Source organism: Triturus cristatus, chromosome 10, assembly GCF_964204655.1.
Source record: "Triturus cristatus chromosome 10, aTriCri1.1, whole genome shotgun sequence".
NCBI lineage: Eukaryota > Metazoa > Chordata > Amphibia > Caudata > Salamandridae > Triturus > Triturus cristatus.
The window spans coordinates 450,209,854-450,232,887 of record NC_140593.1 but is presented as its reverse complement, the minus strand read 5'-3'; the positions used below and the strand labels follow the sequence as shown (position 1 = coordinate 450,232,887).

The window sequence follows — 23,034 nt, the reverse complement described above, 5'->3', positions numbered from 1 at the left end:
TAAGCGTACGGTAAGCGTACGGTAAGCGTACCCCGCGAAATTGCCGAAAAAAAAATAAAACCGTTTTTGCTCTTGGGGGATGTTTGGGGACTCCCTCAACATGACTATGTGGGAGGGAGTTGTCAAAACAGCCCCGTAACATGTTTTTGGCCATCATGTTTGATAAACAACACTCAGTGCGAGAGACAAAATGGCGGACGCCGCTTCCTGGTTTCGGCCGATTCGAATGTTTACTAAGATCTAAGAGCCAATCAGAATCGCGCTCGCGCACGCCACCGTAAGCTTACGGTAAGCGTACGGTAAGCGTACCGTAAGCGGGCTCAGATATATATATATATTGATTTAAAGGCTATTTTCTCAGAATCTACTGAACAGATTTACACCAAACCTACAAAAGGCACTTCCTTGACCTAGGGACTACCTCTCTGCCAAATTTCTAGTAATTCTGTTCAGCCGTTCGGGCTGTAGCTCGTTCTAAAGGTCCTATGGAAAAATGCATGGGAAAAACGCGTTTTGGGACCCCCCTTTTATCTCAGCCCCCGCTTGACGAATCCCCCCGAGACTTTCAGGGTAGGAGCGGAGCGTAGCGCCCCACCTATTTTGAGAAATTCGCGAGGATTCGTCGACCGGCGCCAAAGTTATTCAAAATAGAATGTTGAGGTTTTCCTATGGAAACGTGGTCCTAACTATAACTACCTACTGGCGACCGCCAGTAGGTAATATATATATATATATTTTAACAGTTACAGGCACCGCTTGACCGGCACGCCCTTATGATTTGGAGCTTCGCACAACGCCTGTGTCGAGTGGTATGGTGTGGAAGGACACAGCGCGACGCCCCCCGGATGGTCCAAGATACTCACCTGAGTTTGTGGCCGTATGGGGAAAAAGGAAGCAGCTGTATGCTGTTTGAGGAGGCTGGAGTGGATATTGTCACCTTTACTCCCTGCGCGGATCGCCGGGGGAGAAGTGCTTTCTATGGCCAACAGAGGTTGGGACACCACCTGGTGTATGAGGAAGCTGTTCACTGTATCAGCATTCACCAACGGGGAGCACTAAAAAGCCGGCATGGATCTACGCAGGACTGTCATGGCTGGAAGTCGTGGAGGGCGGGCCAGAGTGTTTGCTCCAATGAGCGAACATTACCGGAGTCTTCCTAAAAACAAGCCCCCTAAATGAAATAAAAAGTGAAGCGGGCACTGAGGCAAGCCGACAGGCTGAAACGCGTCTGCCCAGCATTTCACCATCTTTTACAGGACTTTGTGATCTTAGCCTGAATAGTAATAAATTTCATATTTAGCCTCTAAGCATGTGTCGGACCCATTTCTTAGTGGGTATTGGTGTTAATAAATATATATATATATATATATATATATATACACTCCAACATCCCTCACCATTGCAGAGGAACAGAGCACCACGGGACACCAGGTAAGGTGCCAAATTCCTTTTAATTCAGGCGTTGTGCATGGCGCGTTTCGTTTTATCTAAAAACTTCCTCAGATGCCGCCAGGAATCTCACAAGTGCTTCTCCCGCCCACGTTTAAAAGCTATGTATCCCGCTACGGTTAGTCAGGATACTGCTGGTATCTTCGCGCTGGGTAGGCACAAACTCAGAAACCTGGATTTGCACGGAGCAGACATCGTAATGAGTACTGACCCCAGTGGCCGGTGTCTGCTCCCTTCTTCCCAACGCGGACCTTGATTTTTCTCGTGGGCGATGTAGCAGCTCCCCGTGTTCCTCACCCCACCGCTGAAAATCCCGGAAAAGGTCCGTGCATACCGCCTAAGTAAGCAGCATGTCCACACGAAGTCGCAGTTCACTAGATAGCGGCCGGACAGATCTCGGGCATGCGGCGTGTCCAGGCGTTACCACAATGTTTGTAGTTATTCCAAAGGTTTGCCACCAAAATCGCCGGACTCTATTGGGGTGGGTGCTCTAAGGGGTGTTCGTGGCTGCACCCCCAAAACATCTACTCCAACATCCCTCACCATTGCAGAGGAAACAGAGCACCACGGGACACCAGGTAAGCTGCCAAATTCCTTTTAATTCAGGTGTTGTGCATGACTCGTTTCGTTTTATCTAAAAACTTCCTCAGATGCTGCCAGGAATCTCACAAGTGCTTCTCCCGCCCACGTTTAAAAGCTATGTATCCCACTACGATTGGTCAGGATACTGCTGGTATCTTCGCGCTGGGGAGGCACAAACTCGGGAACCTGGATTTGCACGGAGCATATAATATAGTGGAGGAAGCATGTGTGTGTGTACGTGTCCAGGAAATGGCGTAGGGTCTCACCCAGAGGTAGGAAGTACGCAAAAATGAAGGGTGCCCGGGGTGAACCACCCAGGTAGTTCCTCGAAGGAATAGTGGATTCTACAAGTAAAGAAGCACCATGTGAGAATCACTGCATGTAGAAATCGCTTCACAATAAGTAGGTCCACTAAATGTCTAAAGGTCTCCTATGCAGCACATGCGCGCTGCGTAAGCGAGACCTAAAAATAAATGAAGTTGCACTAACAAACTGTAGCCAGGAAAAGTTTTTACTCTGTCTGCTTCAACGGGTCTAATTTAGTAGTGGAAGTTTTAGCTCATTATTCATTTCGAAAAACTGATGGATTCAGGTAACCTTCATCAGCAAAATGGAAGTGGCATAGCAACCAAATAGAGTGAATACATGCTCAAATTAAAATAATCAAAGGACTGCTGTAACAGATCCCTGGTAGCGGATGTTTTGAATGTCCTAGAGCGGTTTAGAATGCAGAACAGAGCGCATTTGTTGTCATTGTGCATATTATGGGCTATTACAGTATATCTTAGTTCAGCCTGCAGTGTAAGCTCACTATTCTGTTTCCAATTAAGAAGGTACCAAAGTGGCATCGACAGGATACCTTTTTACTCCCTGTAGTGTTTTTGCTTGCTTGTAGCTGCTTCTTCACGCGTCATTTTGTAAGGCCGATCTTGCATGCATACTTCTTTTAGTTGAAATCTGGAGCATTTTTTATTGTACTAATCATCCATTTCAGATTATTTTTGTCAATATTGGTCTCATAAAGGAAATGGGTGCTTAACCCCTTCTGTGCCACGCCCTTTCCACCTCCTGTGCCGGGCGTTTTATTAGTGGGTGGGGTTCATGACGAGATAGTCTCGTCATGGGCACAGCGCGACCGTGCTCCATGACGAGACTATCTCGTCACGGGCACTGAAGAGGTTAATAAGATCATTTTCTTCATTGCGAAGTATTTCTGTTAATATGTAAATGAGGAAAAAAATATGTAAAATAATGTCACCCAGTCATCAAATCTTCTATTGATCTTGGGTATAGATTAATCGAGGCAGGGAGACTCAAATTATTTAGTGATTCTTTTGTAGCTTTCCAGCTTCCATTAGAGCAACCACTTAATAGTTTGAGTTTAGTGAGGTCATTTTTCACTGCCAAGAGGATCTTATTGATCATCATAAGCCTTTTTTTCTGGAGGTTTGATAGGGTTTCATTTATTGTTTTGTTGCCTTTGAACCGGTCTGCTTTGTTTCAATTTTTGTGCACCCCAATTTGTTTTACTTCATTAGCTTTTTAAAAAAAAATATATATATTTTGCTGCGGATTATACATGCTATTGATACCTTCATAACAAACACTCTAAACCGTAAGGAAAATGCTGAATCCATTCTAAATGTGTGAATTACTAACTTGTGTCAAATTATATGTATGGAACTCTGCAAATTACAGATTTCCGGATCTATTCCTTTCCGCCACCCATACTTTAGTGTGGTCAATCTGCTGAATTGTGAATGGCAGTAAAGTGTAGAAGCGCTTACGTTTCTCCTTGAGTTAAAATCTTCCCATGGAGAGACCCTGTGCCTTGGCTTTTTGAGGTGCAACCTTCCCATTCCAACCCTGGTAAAGCACATTTTTCAGAAGTAAGTTCGTGTAGATTTTTAGGATGTGAAACAATCTGAAAATCTTTTTAAAGCATATTGCATAGAACTATGGAGTGAAGCATAATGAGTACAGCTGTTGAATGATTAGGAGTTGGTCTCTGCTTTAGTGAATGTTTGGGAATGAAGATACTTTGCATTTGTGTGTATGGGATAATAGTGGGATAATTCGGGTTGGAGATGAAGCACACGGTTAACACAGTGAAAGTTACCAAACCTAATACTAGACGTCACTGCAACCGACACTTGGGTAACCTGTGGTGTTTACGAAGCAAACTGAAAACCCCATACAAATGAACCACTCCTTTTTATGCATGATTTTGCTTAGTTTGTAATTCAATTAAACCTTTTTGATGTGCAATATAATTTTATGGTTGATGAAATTCTCAATGAAATATCTCAAAAGGAAATGGTATAATTTGCTCACATGTTTATCTAAATTGTGTCTTCAGTAAAAGCTTACTCATTCAAACATAAGGCTTTTAGAAACTGATTTGAGAGCTGGTGGGCTACAAGTTTGCAGCCTTGATAAATATATTAGATTTTTTCCGAACATGTTCCCAGTATTGTAAACTCTCCTCTTTTGTCTTTTCATTTTTAGGTTTTGGTTCTTTTGTGGAGAAAACCGTGATGCCTTACATCAGTACAACCCCGGCTAAGCTCATAAACCCTTGCACTGGTGACCAAAACTGCACTAGCCCCTTTAGCTACAAAAATGTGCTCAATCTTACGAGCGATGGCAGTCTGTTCAATGAGCTTGTAGGAAAACAGCACATTTCTGGCAATCTGGATTCGCCTGAAGGTGGATTTGATGCCATAATGCAGGTTGCGGTTTGTGGTGTAAGTAACATTTCCTCCCCCCTTTGAATATTTTATGGTCAGAAGTTACAGAATGACAATTTATCTGCATTAGTACTACTTAAATTGTATTGGTTGGTTACTTTTAGTATATTAAGATGGGTTTCTTTGACTGGTCTAAGAAATCCTAAAACAAAAATCTCTTTAGACAGCAGCTCACCAGCGATATTTTATTAGTCTTGTACATTTGTCATACTGTTTCCTTCCCCTCAAACTAGATCTAGATTGTGCTAGGTAATTGTAGCATGCTTTGAATCCAAGGGCCACACCATTTGTGGTCTTTGGCACGAAGAAGGGTTATCTGAAGTCACTTAAACTAAAAGAAAAAAGCTCCATGTGGTGTAATGTGATTACCTGTATATTGCACTTTTATATGCAGATTTAATTTTGAATAAGTTTTCTATGCTTAAATGCTTCTTGGACATTGAGACTTTGATCTTAATCCAAGGTAGTGATATTAATTTAGTTTCCCTATTGCACTCTGGGTTTTGTTCTAAATCAAGAGTGACCTTTTATTCTAAACTCACTGCAAATATGATGTTACAAAAGGTTCAGTGACTAAATATCGAGGGACATAATGTAGAATGCCCAAAATATCGACGCCAAAATATAGAAGGACAGAATATCGACTCCCTATCTATAAACAGGTAAGTACTAAAATATAGATTCCAAAATATAGAATGTTAAAATATAGTTAGCTAAAATATCGAATTTTTTAATTGTATTAAAAATAAAAGTAATTATATATTAAATACAATTAAATAAAACATACATAATATAATATAAAAAAGCTTAAAATGTAAACATAATGAAAGTAATGTAAAAAAAAAAAGTAGAGATTTTGCTGGATAGTGAGAGCGTAAAAATTACTATTCCCACTCCAGGGAGTGCAACAGTAGGGAAAGCGTTTGATCGCGTAGGGGTAAACATTATTATTCCCACTCCAGTGAGTGCAACAGTAGGGAAAGCATTGGATAGTGTAGGGGTAATAATTACTATTCCCACTCCAGAGAGTGCAACAGTACAGAAGGCATTGGATAGCAGGAAGAAAAAAATGACTACTCCAATGAGTGCAACAGTAGGGAAAGCGTTGGATAGCGGGAAGGGAAAACTTACAATTTCCACTCCAGTGAGTGCAACAGTAGGGAAAGCGTTGGATAGCGTAGGGGTAAAAATTACTATTCCCACTCCAGTGAATGCAACAGTAGGGAAAACGCTGGATAGTGTAGGGGTAAAAATTACTATTCCCACTCCAAAGAGTGTAAGAGTAGGGAAAGCGTTGGATAGCAGGAGGGTAAAAATTACTATTCCCACTCCAGTGAGTGCAACAGTAGGGAAAGAGTTGGATAGCGGGAGGGTAAAAAATACTATTCCCACTCCTGAGAGTGCAAAAGTAAGGAAAGTAATGATTACATTTTAAAATAAGATTACATTAATTATCAATACCAATAAAAAGTTAATTTAAAAACAATTACCAATTAATAAAAATTACCTTTGAGAAAAATGATTTACCAATTAATAAAAATTAATTACCAATTAAAAATTATCAATTATCAATACATAAATAAAAATTAATATTTACTTTATTACAATTTACTTCTCACCCAATTCCCCTATAAACCCACAACCCACTCCCAATAATAAAAAATACAATTAACATAATTATCAATCAATTAATAAAAATGAATTACCAATTAATAATTATCAATTAATTATCAAAGCATATAAATATAATTAATATTTAATTAACCATAATTAAATTACTTCCCACCCTGTTCCCCTATAAACCCACAACCCGCTACGGAATTAAATTACGCAAAAATTAAATTACATAACCTTCATTAGTTAAAAAAAATTAAACATACATTACAAAAATAATACATAATTTTAACACATATACTACCATACATAACACTAAAAAAAAAAATCGATATTATAGTTATCTATATTTTTAAATTCGATATTATGGTAATCTATATTTTAAAATTCGATATTATGGAAATCTATATTATGGAAATCGATTTTTCATACCCCAATTTCGATATTCTGACCTATCTATATTTTAGAATCGATATTCTGTCCTGTCTATTTTGGATTCTATATTTTGGTTGTTCACCGTTACAAAACTCTGAATGTTGGCAATGCTTGGGCATTGATGCTCTCCCAATATCAGAGGGGGAGCCACGATGTAGGTATTTTTCCTCACCAGAGTGATCGGGGGTGAGTTAATGTGTGGTCCCCCTCTTTGCGTCTGTCGCCTAGCGGTGGGTCCCCAGTTGACTATCAGGGGTTGAAAGTTCACCTAGTGAAAAATGGTAGACAGGTGTTACAGAGGGAACCTGTAACTTCTTCTGCTCAAGATATAAACGATGAACCATTTAGATGGAACTGGTTACCTGGTGTTCTAAATAGTGCATGCCTGACCAGTCATTCTCTGTGGTCTTGTATAATTAGCAATGAGCTGAATGTTATTTCCTGGAATGCAGCAGGAATAAAGAACAGCAGGGAGAAATTGTACTATTTGAGTTCGCTAAAGTCAGACGTGCTATGTCTCCAGGAGACATGGTGGTATGGGGAGTTGTTTGAAGATTTCTTGATTTTGGATTGTAAGCTCTTGACCAATAGGTTTAATTGGAAGTATGAATGTAATTGATACCCCAGTAATCTGTTTATGGTAGTAACTGTTTAATTGAGATGGGGAGTTGCGTGCATTACCCCCTTTGCTGGTAAATGCTTCTATTCCACCAGAACCTATCTATAATGCACTTTTACATAAGGCTTTCTCTTTTTTGTAACATATTTTTATTGACATTTTCAAAGTTCATATACTGTACATTACACAGATCTATCTAGCAGTTATGCCATATAGTACAGTATGCGGTATCACACATCACCTGCATCGACTAGTGGAGAGTCAGCGGGGAGAAGAAACATTCAAATACATCACGATGTGTGTACCCAATGGGCTCTGATGCATAATATGTCACTTGAACTGGGGTGTAACACAGGTATAAACTAGGGAAGGGGCATGGAAGGTCGTATCCGGTCCTCTCAAGCGAGTGCATAAATCGTCGTATGGGTATGGCGCCTCTATGACTCGTGATTGCGCTTCCTCTTAGGTTTGACCTGCAACTGTGATAGTATATCCAATACTGGGGCTTTGTATGTGATCATGTCGTCTGAGTATTACGGGGTTGGTCGGATAGGGTCTGCGACTGCGCTTGCAGGGCTGACAATGTGGGTGTGTCGTCTTTAGGGTCCTCGCCCGGGGTTAGCTGCTTGATCTGATATAATAACATGGCCCATTCCATGGATATAGGGGTCTTGTGGACCCCTCTCACCTCCTCCCGCAGTGATTCCTCCTCCGCCCTTCGCCCATTTGTGTGTAGCTCCCACCCACGCCGCCAGCGGAGGGCCGGTTGGGGATCGCCAGTGCATGGTAATGCTGCGTTTGGCTAATAGTACCGCAAGGGAGAGGAAGCGAGTCCGAACCCGGTATTGCTTGCGTGCGCGAAAGATACCTAGGGTAATCCCAGTAAGGTCACCCAGAGCAGTGTGAATGTGTTGCCAAAAAACTTGGATAATAGAACAGCTCCACAACATGTGTTGGAAATCTGCATCCTGTGCATGACATCTGGGGCAAAGGAACTGCGTGTCGGGGTAGAATCGTTGGACGCGTGCCGGTGTTAAATAAGCTCTGTGAAGTATGTAATATTGAATGTTTTTAAAGCGTGCGTTCCTAGATACCTTTTTGGGGTACTCCAGAGCCCTCTCCCACTCCTTCTCGTGAAGCACGCGCCCAATTTCCGCCTCCCATGTGGCCCGCAGGGTCTCTAGTGGTTTATTGGTCAGTTCTCGTATGGCTTTATAGAGCCATGTGGTTAGATGGCACCCCGCGCCCATGTGTAGGAGCGTGTGGAGAACTGGGTGTGTGTGTGGTTCCCCCTTTGCAAGGTCGTGGTATGGCCGGTAGCTTTCTAGTAGTTGGCGGTGAAGCAGGAACTGACCCGGAGGAAGGTCGTATTCATCCACAAGATTGCGGAATGGTCTTAGCTGCCCGTCCTCAAAAAGGGATTCCATCTCTGTAATGCCACAAGACGTCCATGTGCGAAGCACGCTGTTTGTGTAATAGTGTTCCCGTTTGGGCCATCCAACCAAAGAGAGTAAAGGGGAATACAATGGCGTCCCCGAGGACATGCGGTGAATTCTGAGCATGCCCCTACGCGCCACTGCCACCTGAAGGGTGTACGTACGTTTCGGTTTAGTGCCTGGGAGCAGTAGGCGACGAATCTCTGGAACCGATATCCGCCCTGCGATGGTGTGAGTTTCAACAGTGTACCTGTCTGCTGTCCAGTGAGAAAGCCACTGCAGCTGTGCCGCCAAAAAGTAGGCCTCGAATGAAGGAGTGCCCAGGCCGCCCGGTGTGGTTGGCAAATGCAATTTTTCCAAAGCTATTCTGTGTCTGGTAGACGCCCAAATTAGCGCGCTGAGGAGGGAGTCCAAGTCCCGGAAAAAGGCTCTAGGCGGGATCACTGGCAGATTGGTAAAAAAGTATAACAATCGTGGGACCATGATAATTTTGGCCAATGTCACTCGTCCAATTGGGGCCAGCGGAAGGCCCTTCCAAAATCCGACTGCAGCCCTAATGCCCGCCAACGCCCTGTTATGGTTACCCTCAAATATCTGTTGAGGAGTGATAGAGACGGATCCCAAGATACCTAGGGGCCTCCGCAGTCCAGGGCACTCGTTGAGAACCCAGTCTAACCTCCTGCGGGGGTAGACCCGGGTGTAGCGGGTATATCGTGGACTTATCCCAATTCACCCGTAGTCCAGAGGCCGCCGTAAATTCCGTCAAAGTCTCCCAGAGGGGGGGCAAGTCGTCCGTAATGTCTCGCACAGATATTAACAGGTCATCAGCGTACAAAGAAACACTGTGCACTGTGCCTGCTATAGGTATGCCCCAACGCTCTCCCTCCTGACAAAGTCGTATGGCTAGGGGCTCGACTGCCAGGGCAAAAAGTAAGGGGGACAATGGACATCCCTGCCGTGTGCCCCTCTGGACCACAAACTCCGCCGAGATGTAGCGGCCTAGGCGCACTCGCGAAGTCAGCTTAGTGTACAGAAGGCGCGTATATGCGAGGAGGGTGGGACCAAAGTCCGCCTGCCGCAGGACTGCAAAAAGAAACTGCCATGTTAGGGAATCCAAGGCCTTCTCGAGACCTAGGATGAGACAGGCCGCCCGGGGATAAATCCCCTTCACCTGGTCTTGGATGTGGAAAACCCGGCGTATGTTCTGGGATGTGCGTCGGCCGGGGATAAATCCACACTGATCCGGGTGGACCAAGGGACGTATTATTTGTATGTATCTGTCTGCAAGTATCTTCCCGAGGAGTTTGCAATCGGCGGACAACAGCGATTTGCATAAGGCTTTCTCTTATGTTAAAAAAATCTTTGGACAAGGACAAGGTTCCCCACGCATTTTTGGTAGGGAATTTAAATTGTAAAATATCCAATTATTCCTTGCACCAACTATGTGATGAAGAAAAAGAGGCCGCGTTTCAAATTACCCCAGTTGTCTTTCCACCAAAGATAAGAACCGATAAGAGAGGGAAGCTCCTATTCGACCAACTGAAAAACAAAGACTGTATTCTAACTAATGGGAGACTACCCTTGGATTCTCCCACATTACCACTCACATCTTCAAGGCAAGGGGCAATTTTGGGTTACACGGTGGTAGGTTGCACCTCGTTTTTTCTGTTGGGCGACCTAAAGGTAATAGATACTCCCATCAGTGACCATAGTCTGCTCATTCCCTCCCCCCAACCCGGGCCTAAATATGTCGCCTACATTTGTCTATGAAGCAGAAATGCCTTTAATGCTATGACGTATACAACCAGGTACCATTCACACTTGCTCATGCTTGATTCTTACCCACCACAAATCTAAAACAACCTTTCATCACAGGGGGAGTTGAAATTGCACACACCAATTCCCCCTGCTAAGAAAAGAAATATTATGATTGTACATGGATCACCACATCATGATTGTTCAGATGTAAAAGGCCTTACAATACACATGCCCTTTATTGTCCATCATTAGTGACAAGACACTGTTGTTAAGGTTCACAACAGTAGACTCTCACATGATTATTGGGACAGGCTTTGGACCGGCCTAAGGGAAGCTAGATTAAAGGGTCAGACAAGGTCCTTTTGAACGCTGGTCGTGGAGGGATATGTGGCAAGAGTTAGATCCTTTCCCTTGGCCATTGAGGAAACTAGTTGGATTGACTTTCTTGAATCTCTATGCCGCAAATGGTGTAGGGTTTGATCGATCCTTTGCAGAAGGCAATACGCATGCTTATGGCACACCCAACTGCCAAAGTGATGGTTAGCCATTCGAGGAATGCGCACCTCGGCTGTGATGGGGCCAGATGAAATTCCAATTTCGGTAATAAAACGAGATGCCCCCCTTTTGGAGTAAAATACTGAACCCTGTTTTTAGGTCTTGGGACCATCCGGTCGGCAGACCGGAAGTCCGGAGATTTAATGACTTGGGAGAAGAGGGGCTTGAACCCGCCCCTCTTCTGCCCTGTTCTCCATTGGCTGGCCTCGTAAATGCTGCCCAGCCATTGGAGAAGAGGTCCCGTCACTCCAATCATGCCCCGTCCTTTTCGGATCGGGGGGCGTGTTTTTTAGAGAAAGTCTCATTCTCTCCTCCAGCCAATGGCTGGAGGAGAGAAAAGACAAACACGCCCCCGAATCCGAATCCGCCACTGCCTTTGTCCGAGGCATTTCTTCTTGACCTCGGAGAAAGGCAGTGGTGTGCTCGTCCGCTCCCCCTGCGTCCGGCTGCTGCTCTGGTCTCCTCACCTCTCCTCACCCTGTCCTCGGAGCGGCGCTGGTTCTATGGCGCGCTTGGCACGGGCCGCGCCCCTATTTATTGGGGAAAGCAAACCTCGGTGTTTAAAAAGCGTCCGTGTCAATGGCTGCCGGGTCTCGCGAGCACCCTCCGCTCAACAGGCCTCTGTGCAGGGGCATAGAGGCTCGGCTCAACGCGAGCTGCGTGGGTCGACAGACGGCCACAGACCGGAGGAAACTACCAGCCCAGGCCGCCCTGCACGATCGACTTTCTTTTATCTGTTTGAGAAGACACCCTGTGGGCAGACACTGTAGTCCGGGAAACCAAAACTGTGAGGCCCAGGCAGGCGCGCAGTTATGATAGGCTGCGTCACGAGGAGCAGAGCCAATGACAGTCGCCATATGCTCCGCCTGCGTGTATTCATTATTTCCACAAACACTACCCCCACAAAAAGTCCCAAGAAGGAAGACGTGTTAGTTAATCTCGTTTACTTAATTGTTCGCTAACCGACTTTGTAATTTGAGATAGCTTAAAGAGTTAAAGCACGTGCTGCGGAGACCTTTTGTTTATCCCGTGTCTACACCAGCATCGGTGGTTAATGCACCGACAGGAGAAATGTATGTGACTGAAATCTGTGGTCAAAGATGTGTATTTTATGTAAAGGTAACTCTGGATTGGTGCGTTTGTAGTGATCCGGGTGTAACCTGGCGGTCCCGGTTATATTATTGTAAATTAGTAGCGAGTTCTGCACGCCCTGTAAACAGTGGTATCTAACCTATAGGGCACACAATGTAATCCAAGAACATAATACCTCACTCTGTCGTTATTTAGTCAAAGGTTGATAAAAAGACTCCACTAAGTAATAATAAACATGTATGAAGCAAGAACAGATCTGGTTGTGTTCTGTCCTATGTAAGGAGTCACTGGTCGTGTAATTCATGCACACATATCTGACATTCCTGTACAGCACATGCAGCCCCACATATGGCACAGCCACAAGGCGCTTATAAATGTCTTTTAGCACCGTACGAAGCGACAGACAAGTTTAACTTCATTCCCCATGGTGTGTTTTAGCTGACACGAAGGTGTAAATCGTTTTGGAGCCCATGTGTCACTCGACTGTTGCTCCCAGCGTGGTCACAGCTCGAACAAGTGACGTCTGGTTGTCCCTGGAGGAGCCACGAGTTAGTCATCTTTTACGTCACTGTATTGCGCTAGTGTCTACAGACAGCTATCTCCGCAGCAGGCGCATCGTTCTCGGAGCTGTAGTGAGCCCTGGAAATGAAGACAACAAGCATTTACAATGCAACGGTCTCGGCATTGGTAAAGTTAGAGCTATTGGCATTGGTCATGACATTATTTTTGTTTATGTTTTGGTTTTTAAAACATTTAAAGAAACGGCATTGTCATGAGCAATGCCAATAGCTCTAACTTTAACAATGCCGAGACCGTTGCATTGTAAATGCTTGTTTTAAAAGCTGCTATGAAAATAAAAACATTCTCCCCTCCTGGATGGGAAGTATCATAGTACCATTATTCAAGAACAGAGATCACAAATATTTCCAGGCAATTATCAAACTGTTCAGGAGAAAACATGGAACTATTGATAATATAGCATCTCTCCAGGTGATTAATGAGAAATATGTTTTAGTGATGGGAGGAGTGACCTTTATCAACTTTTCCACAGCATTTGATGAAGTAGATCGATTTATGCTGTGGAGAAAGCTCTCTCAAGATAAAGTATACCTGGTACCCTATTAGAGCTAGTCATCTCTCTCCACTCTTCCCCCCAGTGCAGAGTTCTACTAGATGGTGATTGGGGGGGGGGTGGGTTTATCTCTCTAAGGAAATACCTATCATATACGGGCTAAAACAACGGTGTATGTGTGTATATATATGTATGTGTGTGTGTATGTATATGTGTGTATATATATATATATATATATATATATATATATATATATATATATATTGTTACCAAAAGTGCTCTCTGCAGCGGGAGGTCACTCTACAGCGCTCTGTGTGAAATGCAGCATGCCTTCCTGTATCACCTCACAATCTTCTTGCCGACGCGATTCTGGGTAACAACCCCTTCTTCATGGGCAGCAAACTTCACTTAATATAAACGCACAATTGAAATTACTAAAGTTAATAATTTATATCGCATTGGGGACTTCATGTCCCATCAGGCAATGGAACAACCTGCACTATGCAGACGCCCACTGGGGGCGGTCATACTAAATGAATAAAGCCGGAAATGACAATGCGGGCTTCAATTGTGAAGTTTGCTGCCCATGAAGAAGGGGTTGTTACCCAGAAACGGGTCGGCAAGAAGATTGTGAGGTGATACAGGAAGGCATGCTGTATTTCACACGGAGCGCTGTAGAGTGACCTCCCGCTGCAGAGAGAGATATATATATATATATACCCCCCCCCCCACACCCATAGGTTTCAGGGGCGTTATAGTTAGCTGGACTTTTCACTCGTACAAAACCATTGAAATTCCCCCGTTATAGTTAGTTCAGCTAATTATAACTCGTGCGCCCGCAATGCACTGCTGATGACGTCACATATTACATCACTCATAACATGGTCAGTGACATCACTCATGACATCTCAGATGACATCATCCATTGAATGTGTGGTTTTCTGAAAATTACATATGTTTTATATATGTATATCTCAAGGTCGATGGAAGAATAAATGGGTATATAAGTGTCTAAATGGATGATTTGATTTTGAAAAATTGATTGTATAACTGACTGATTAAGTGTATCTTAGTGAATACATGGCTTATTGAGTAATGTTTAAATATGTAACTATCTGTATCAGTCTCTCACTTTGTGTATACGTGGCTGCATGGGTTGGTGAGTAGCTACATGAGTGTCTATATAGGTTATTAGCTGTTTTTTTTGACTATCTTTAAATCTTTATTTCGGCAGTATTTCAGCCATAAAAGAGTACACAGCATATTATACACATTAAAATTACAATATTAAAAAAGAGAGCACCTAAAATGACATAGACAATGCAAATCAGGAATGTAAATCAATGTCAGTGTTAATATTAGTATTAAGACACAGCATTGTATCTGGAACTGAGTTTACACAAGCAGAAAACATGCCCGGCTACTAGGCGATATTAGATAGTATAAAACTCCTTTTAATCCAGAAAGCATGCAGATACTTGGCTAAGGCAAATACAATGTGACCTGCAGTGTCAGTCTTAAAAACCCTTAGTGCGTCGGAACATTTCCTAAATCCAAGGTTCCTACAGATAGGTACAATCCAATTCTGCCTCGCTCTGGTATAGAGAGGACAGAAAAAAAGGATGTGGCTTTCATCCTCTTTACTCATACCACAGCCAATACAATGTGAGGACCTAGTCGGGTACCATTTGCTTGTTAAACACGCTAGGGGAAGTGCACCAAACCTCCATTGTATATATAGCTTCCTAGCCATAACAGGGAAAATTACATCCATGAAATCTTCAAATGAATAAACAGATTTGATCTCAATGAATGCTTTCACCATGGTACCATTCTTTGAATCATGGAGCCACGCATTAGAGCATCGAAATCGATATAACTCAGTGAATGTTTTCCCTGAGATCTCTCTGCAAGCTATTGCAGGGTTCACCCACATATCTGCAAGACCCATGTTCATAAATTCATCTTTGATATAGGAAAGCCAGGGGATATGTGCTGCCCTACCTAATCTCAGTATTTCTTGGAGCTCTGTTTTGTACTGCTCCAGCTCAGGGGTCAGCCAGATCCTCCTCCAAAACCTGAGCGGTTTGATAGCTAGTTCCTCCTGGATGGGAAGAATACCTAAGTCAAGCCTCAGCGGTAGTAGGGGTGTACTTTGGGGGAGCGCGAGCAGTTGTCTCAGGAAGTTATTCTCAACTTTAGACAATCCTGGTCTAGTAACGTGCCCCCATAGTTCCCCTCCGTATAGTGCAGCCGCTCTGGCCCTCATCTTGTAGATTTCAAGACTAGGGCTGATGGGTTTAAAAGTAGAGGCGTTTGTCATCTTTAAGATTCCCCCAGATATTTGGGTCAGTTTAAGTTGGGATTTTGCAAGATGTGGGCCCCAGGAAAGTTTTTCACCTAGGGTAACACCAAGATATTGAAAGGTGTGAACTCTCTCAAGTGCAACTGAATCAAGGGTAGGTGGTGGCCTAGTGTGTGTTGGGGGATTAAAAATCATGTATTTGGTCTTATCTACATTGATCTGTAGTCCGTGCTCCCTACAGAAATTGCTGAATCCCTCCAATATACGTTGAATGCCCATTGGTGTTTTGGAAAGGAGCAGGGTGTCATCCGCAAACATTATGGCTGCTACTTTCCTACCTGCCAACCTGGGTGCATCGTTGTTAGGGACTGCGTCCAGGCTGGAAATCAGTCCATTCACATAAATACAGAAGAGAGTAGGGGCCAAGACACACCCTTGCCTGACTCCCTTGTTTACAGCAAACCTGTCAGACAGTACACCTCCTCTTGCACACCTGACCTGGGCAAAATTCTCGGTATGTAGCCTCACCAATATACCCAATAGGGAGATGGGTACACCTAGATCGCGTAAAACAGCCCAAAGTTTGCCCCTAGGAACAGTGTCAAACGCAGAGCGTAAATCAACAAATACCATGTGGAGACTGCCACCCTCCAACGCCACAGTCTTCCAATACAACATTACTAGGCGGAAGATCTGATCCATGGTAGATGTTTTACTTCTGAAGCCGGCCTGATAGGGAGAAAGGATATCATTCTCATTGATCCAGTCCTGCAAGCGATCTAAAATAAGTCTTGCCATTATTTTTTGGGGGACGTCAATGAGGCTGATAGGCCTATAATTAACGGGGAGCAAGGGAGAACCCTTCTTATATATCGGTACAATTTCCGCTCCCAGCCACGAATCTGGGACCTCCGTGCCGTGCAAAATTGAGTTAAAAAGTGCACAAAGGTACGGTGCCCATATCTTAGGCTGATCTTTGAGCAAATCCCCGGGTATCTTATCTATGCCTGGTGCTTTACCCAGTGCCAGTTTCCCTATGGCAATCGAAACATCATCTACAGTGAATTCCAAAGCTTCGGCATCCCCCGCAGACGGAAGCCGAAAAGGCAAGAGATCTAGATCAGAGGTGGCAGCGTACAAGGTTTTAAAATGGGATTCCCACACCCCCGGGTCAAGATTAGCTTCGATTGCATTGCGGGGTTCCGCGCACCCAGAATTCACAATGGCCCAGAATCTGTTCAATTCCTTATTAGCAAGGGCTGATGATAAACTTTCCCATCTCTCCCAATCCCAATCTATCCTTGCCTGTTTTAAGACTTTTTTGTGGGCAACCCTAAGAGAGCAGATTGTTAGCTTATCACTGCCAGTTTTAATAGCATTAATCAAGGCAGTTTTAGCACTCCTGCATGCGGCATTATACCAGGAGGGCTGGGTAGTCATTGGTTTCCTGTCGGGAACTATGGGGTTTAAAAAGCCTGCAAGGGTATCAACTAATTCCCGGTGGACAGTGAGGAAGCGTGCAGAGTTATCCTCAGACTGCCCTTTGTCCCAGATGTCACTTGCCATCTTGAGCAGGGGGAGAGTAGATGAGTATAAGCTTGGCAGTGCATCTCGCCTTTCACGTAGGGTTTCCCACTTAACCCTCCTCCTATTGTTGGTAAGAACCAATCCTAGATCTGCGGTTGGTTCCGTACGGGCTATAGCAGAGTTAGGCATTTTCATTCTCATCAGTAGGGCGTTATGATCGCTGTCTGATCTATTCATGACCTCCAAATCTATAATTTTAGACCATAACCTAGTCTGGACCATAAAATAGTCCAGATGGGATTCATGGTCTTTTTTATTATAGGTGCATTTGGATGGAATGTCCGAAGGCATTCGGCCATTAACCGCCCTAACTGAAAACTGCAAGGTTAGAGTCATAACCTGGATAGCCAGAGGGGTCCATGCCTTTGCATAGGTGGACCTACACTGTGGGATACCCCAAAACTCATCTTCTTCCTGCAATGCCCCCTCACCCAGCCCTGGTAGGGGCTCAAAGTGGCAATTGAAATCTCCTGCGATCACACAGTTAACATCATAGTCCAAAGATTCCAGGAAAGATGATAGTTCCCCTACGGTGTTAGATTCCTTAGCCATAGCAGTAGGGCGTGAATATACATTCACAACTGCCAGCTTATATGAGTTGGGCCAGGACAGTTGGACACAAAGGATGTCATCCGAATTGGTCTGGATCAAATCCACACTACAACCCAGGTGTACACCTATCCATGTTGTCAGGCCACCAGAGGGGCGGCCCTTGCCTCCCCACCGAGCTGCGATGTTAAAGGAAGCAAACCCGGCTCTATGAACCACCTCCCTGGCCCAGGTCTCCTGCAATAGAACCACATCAGCAGCGTCCACAAAAGAGCCCCATTCAGGACATGCCATCTTATTTGCTAAGCCTGCCACATTCCATGACAGTAAGTTCAAATGTTGGTGGCGAGGTGTGTGCTGGGATGGGGGATCTAGTACAGAGGAAATGCTACTCTTCTGAGAAGGGTCAGTTCCCCCTATAGGGGTGAAAATAGCACTATAGGAGGTGGCTGGCATTGGAAGGGAAGCAGAAAACTGCAGGGAGTACGCTTGGGGATTGCCATTAATACTGCTGGGACTGGTCTCCCCTGTACTAGTGGTGCACCCCATGGTGTCAAGAGTCAAATTCCCTTCGTCATGCAGCCCAAAGGGCTCTAGACCTAGAGTACTATCCCCCATAGAATCCTGAGTTACCTGGGTTGGCTTGGACAGTCAATCGACCTGGTCGAGGCAGCTAAACCTGTTTGAACAGACAGGATAAGCCCAGTCTGCATCAGAGGGCAGATGCCTTGATTTCCCAGCACCTCCCCTTTGTAAATGCGGAATGTATGTCCAGCCGCTCTCTTCTATTCTCATACGATCATTTGGGTAGAAGTAGGCGAGGGGGCGAACCCCAATAGTGGTGTCTAAGCGTGGTTTTTTCCAGTTGCAGATGTAGTCTGCTATCCTGGCATCCCGGAAGTTAACTATGACACAATCGCCAGTTAAATTTTTAGGAGTGTGCCCTACCCACCCCACCCTTCTAACCATAATGACCTCACAACTAACCTGCAGTGGCAGGGGCCTGTGGTTTGAGAGCCAGTGGATTGCCTTGTTTTTTAGGTTCGAGAACTCCTCAGTACTATTATCATTCATTTCAGGAACCCCTGTTAGGACAACCATATAAGGGCTAGCTTCCGGGGGCAAGTCTATTCTAGAAGTCATCCTATTAGCCTTATCCTGGGTTCGCTTTCTCACTGTCCTCATATTGTCACTATTATTACCCAAAGTGGCCTCTCCCAAGGTGTTACTGTCTACGTGTGGTCAGTAAGAGACCTAACTTCATGATGTTCTAGTGAGGGAGCGTTAAGTGTGGCTGGAATTGTCAGTGGTGTAGCTTTCGGGACAGATGGTAGCCGTGGGGCTGCGCAGTGGGCCGCCGGGACTGGTGAAGCCCCGGCTATGGTGGGACAGTGGCAATTGCAAAAGCATGCGGGGAATACTTTGTTATTGTTAGCACCCTCAATGTGTTCCTTAATTCCTTGTTCAAGCTTGGTAATAAGGGACGCTATTCCCTCCAACCTGGATTCCAGGGGTGCCAGTAGCGCGCGCAGCATTAGATCTAATTGTTGCGGTACTACTACATCCTCTTGTGACTGTGTCACCAATGCAGGAGGAGCTGATGCCTGAGCTGAATGATCCCCAGGAGACTTAAACGAGGAACACGAAGCTGGAGGGAGGGAGCAGCTGCCCTGACCATCTCTAGCCATCGAGTCGGCCACCAAAGCTGCACCATGATGTGCAGATTTAGCTCCCCCTGGCTTAGAGCGAACTTGCCTGGTGGATTTTGGCTTGGAGTTTGCGGACAGCCCTACCTTAGTGGCCCTTGTTTCCCGTAGGATCGGTCCCGACCTAGTCACTGGGGGGGATGTAGTTCTAAAGTTGACCCCGGGTTCATTGTCACTAGAAGTTTCACTGCTTGAAGTCTCATCAATGAATTGAGTAAGAGGAAGGGCATTGCTACCAGTGCCATTTGGGGTACGTGCAGATGCAAGAAGGCCCAAAGAAGATCTTCTTGCTAGGGCCAGATCCTGCGACACTCTGCGCTCCATAAGGACAATACCCTGGTCAATCACCGAGTTGGCTCTAACTATAAATTGATCTAATGTACCAGTGAGATTGCTTTTGGTCGCATGGTTCCTACCCTCTTTAGCTGCCATGCTTAATTAGGGTGCAACACAGTGCGCAATTACTCTGATTTAGCAGCGATATGTCCTCCACAAGACAAAATAAACGATACAACCACATGCAATGGAAATGGCATGTAATAAGCCCATACGCGCTGGAGCCGTAGGTGACAGAGGGGTAGCCCGGTCCGGTCTCGAACGGGCTACAACGGGCCTGCCCTTGGCCCGGGCTTCGCCCGCGCTGCGATCCGCGCTGCGGATTCACGTGGACATGGTTAAATAATAAGAGAGGGGCGGGTCGTTAGGAAGAGGAGCAGGTGAGCCTGATTAGCCGAGCGCAATGCTCCCTGGTCCTCGCAGTCCCGATGTGTTCAGGCGATTCTGGAGCCCCACAGCAGCGTAGCGTCCTTGCACAGGGAGCAGAAGGGAAACCCAACCTTCGTAGCACAAGCCGAGTTTTTAAATGTTGAAGGAGCCTTCGAGCGGCTCCCGCGCAGCGGGGGCCGCGAGGCGTGGCGTGGGCGAGATGGTCAACGGGAAGAGGAGCAGGTGAGCCTGATTAGCCGAGCGCAATGCTCCCCGGTCCTCGCAGTCCCGATGTGTTCAGGCGATTCTGGAGCCCCACAGCAGCGTAGCGTCCTTGCACAGGGAGCAGAAGGGAAACCCAACCTTCGTAGCACAAGCCGAGTTTTTAAATGTTGAAGGAGCCTTCGAGCGGCTCCCGCGCAGCGGGGGCCGCGAGGCGTGGCGTGGGCGAGATGGTCAACGGGAAGAGGAGCAGGTGAGCCTGATTAGCCGAGCGCAATGCTCCCCGGTCCTCGCAGTCCCGATGTGTTCAGGCGATTCTGGAGCCCCACAGCAGCGTAGCGTCCTTGCACAGGGAGCAGAAGGGAAACCCAACCTTCGTAGCACAAGCCGAGTTTTTAAATGTTGAAGGAGCCTTCGAGCGGCGCCCGCGCAGCGGGGGCCGCGAGGCGTGGCGTGGGCGAGATGGTCAACGGGAAGAGGAGCAGGTGAGCCTGATTAGCCGAGCGCAATGCTCCCCGGTCCTCGCAGTCCCGATGTGTTCAGGCGATTCTGGAGCCCCACAGCAGCGTAGCGTCCTTGCACAGGGAGCAGAAGGGAAACCCAACCTTCGTAGCACAAGCAGAGTTTTTAAATGTTGAAGGAGCCTTCGAGCGGCACCCGCACAGCGGGGGCCGCGAGGCGTGGCGTGGGCGAGATGGTCAACGGGAAGAGGAGCAGGTGAGCCTGATTAGCCGAGCGCAATGCTCCCCGGTCCTCGCAGTCCCGATGTGTTCAGGCGATTCTGGAGCCCCACAGCAGCGTAGCGTCCTTGCACAGGGAGCAGAAGTATCAGTATGAGTGTCTGAGTGTCTATGGTTCGGTGGGGGGTATTACGTAGTGCATAGGTGCATGAATGAGTGACTCGCTGTATGTGTTGAAGACTGCATGTGTGCAGGACTGTATGGGTGGATGAGTGTGTGCATGGGTGTGTTAGTGAGTGAATGACTGTCTCAATAGTGTCTTTATGAGTAACTACATATGTTTTAAACTAGTATATGTGACTATTGGTGTATATAAGTGAGTATATGTGAGTGAGAGATTGGAAGAGTTCCTGTATGAATAAGTATGTGTTTCTAAAAGTGATTGTTTAAAAGACTAAGTATGTGTAAGTTTCTGTAGAAGTAAGTGTGGTGGTGTGTGTATAACTGTATATGCATGTAAATGGATGTTTGATTCTTTATTAGCATGAGTGACTGTGTGTGAGTAACTCTATGGATGAGTGGCGTTGTGTAACATGATGTATAGGTGTATGAGTACATATGATGAGTGAGTACATGTATGAGTGACTGTATAGGACTGTTGGTGAATGGGTGGATGTGTATGTGGATCTTAGAATTACTGAATAGGTTGTTGTAACTGGTATTGGTATGTCCATTGTTTTGAAAATTTTTGTTTCTATTTTTGAATGTGTGTATCAAAGGTTATATTAGGGGGAAAGGCGGTCTGCCACTCAATCACAAGGATGATGTCATCAGTGATGTCATGAGTGATGTAATATGTGACGTCATCAGCAGTGCATTGCGGGCGCGCGAGTTATAGTTAGCTGAACTAACTATAACGGGGGAATTTCAATGGTTTTGTACGAGTGAAAAGTCCAGCTAACTATAACGCCCCTGAAACCTATGGTTTTTTTCAGTGAATTTCAAAGCTTTTTAAATGCTAATTTCTAACTATGCCTACAGAGATAGGACATGTGAAGAAAGAAGAAAACACGCACAGAAAGAAAAAAAAGAAATGCAGAAAGAAGCAACAGAAGTCCTCAATGACTAAGAAAAGTGCAGGAAGAAGGATAACGTGCAGAAAGAACAAACAGAAGAGCAGAAAGAAACCTTGTTGCAAAATCATCCTGTACCCTCAACTTTATCAGATGGATACTGGTGGTAACTGAATCTGACTAACCAGTCCTAGAGCCAGTGCTATGATAAAAGACACTCGGAATACAGTGAAAACACCTACATACACTAGGGAACACTATGCGTTGGGGTCCCCCTGTGATTAGTATGACCTCCTCTGTAAGCCCCTAGTATATAATAGGGCAGGGGATTAAAACTACCTCTTAAAACGCGCCACAGGGCGTGTTTGCACATGTCACCTCAGGCCCCGTCCCCTCCCTTCACCACTGTGTAAACGCGCCCTGTGGCCATTCTAAGTTGAGAGATAAAGTCCCCTTGAATCCTAAGGGTCCCTAGGTACAAACTAGCCCACTAGGTACCTCCAGTAAGCGCCACAGAGCTGCGTTGCATAGAGGTGTCACAGCGTGCTCCTGGCTGAGCCCAATGCTGTGTTACACCCACCAGTGCCCGCCGAGTGCCACACACCTCTGTGTTGTATTCCACCAGCTAGTGCGTATGCTATGACACTCTCCAGCCCATGTGCACTGTAACACCACCCCGTGAATGTCATGCCACACTTGCCTTCGCACGGGTTATATTGCCCCATCTAACGTGCCTTCCTCGATGCCTAGGTTATAACGCACAGCGCTATGCCATACATATTACAATCTGGGATCCATATCTTTGTCACAGTGCATATGCAACGTTGCACTCCCCAGCACATATT

The 23,034-nt window shown here is 45.5% G+C and overlaps 1 protein-coding gene across 4 annotated transcripts in view; it reads left to right on the top strand.

Moving 5' to 3' along the window:
• The window catches only part of ITGB1 (integrin subunit beta 1), a 324,864-nt gene that overhangs the window by 143,121 nt on the left and 158,709 nt on the right, over positions 1–23,034 (top strand). For all 4 annotated transcript variants that reach the window (XM_085631856.1, XM_085631854.1, XM_085631857.1 and 1 more), the window contains exon 6: positions 4,540–4,778. In XM_085631856.1, coding sequence (XP_085487982.1) covers positions 4,540–4,778 — 239 coding nt within the window. The remainder of the gene's footprint in view (positions 1–4,539; positions 4,779–23,034) is intronic.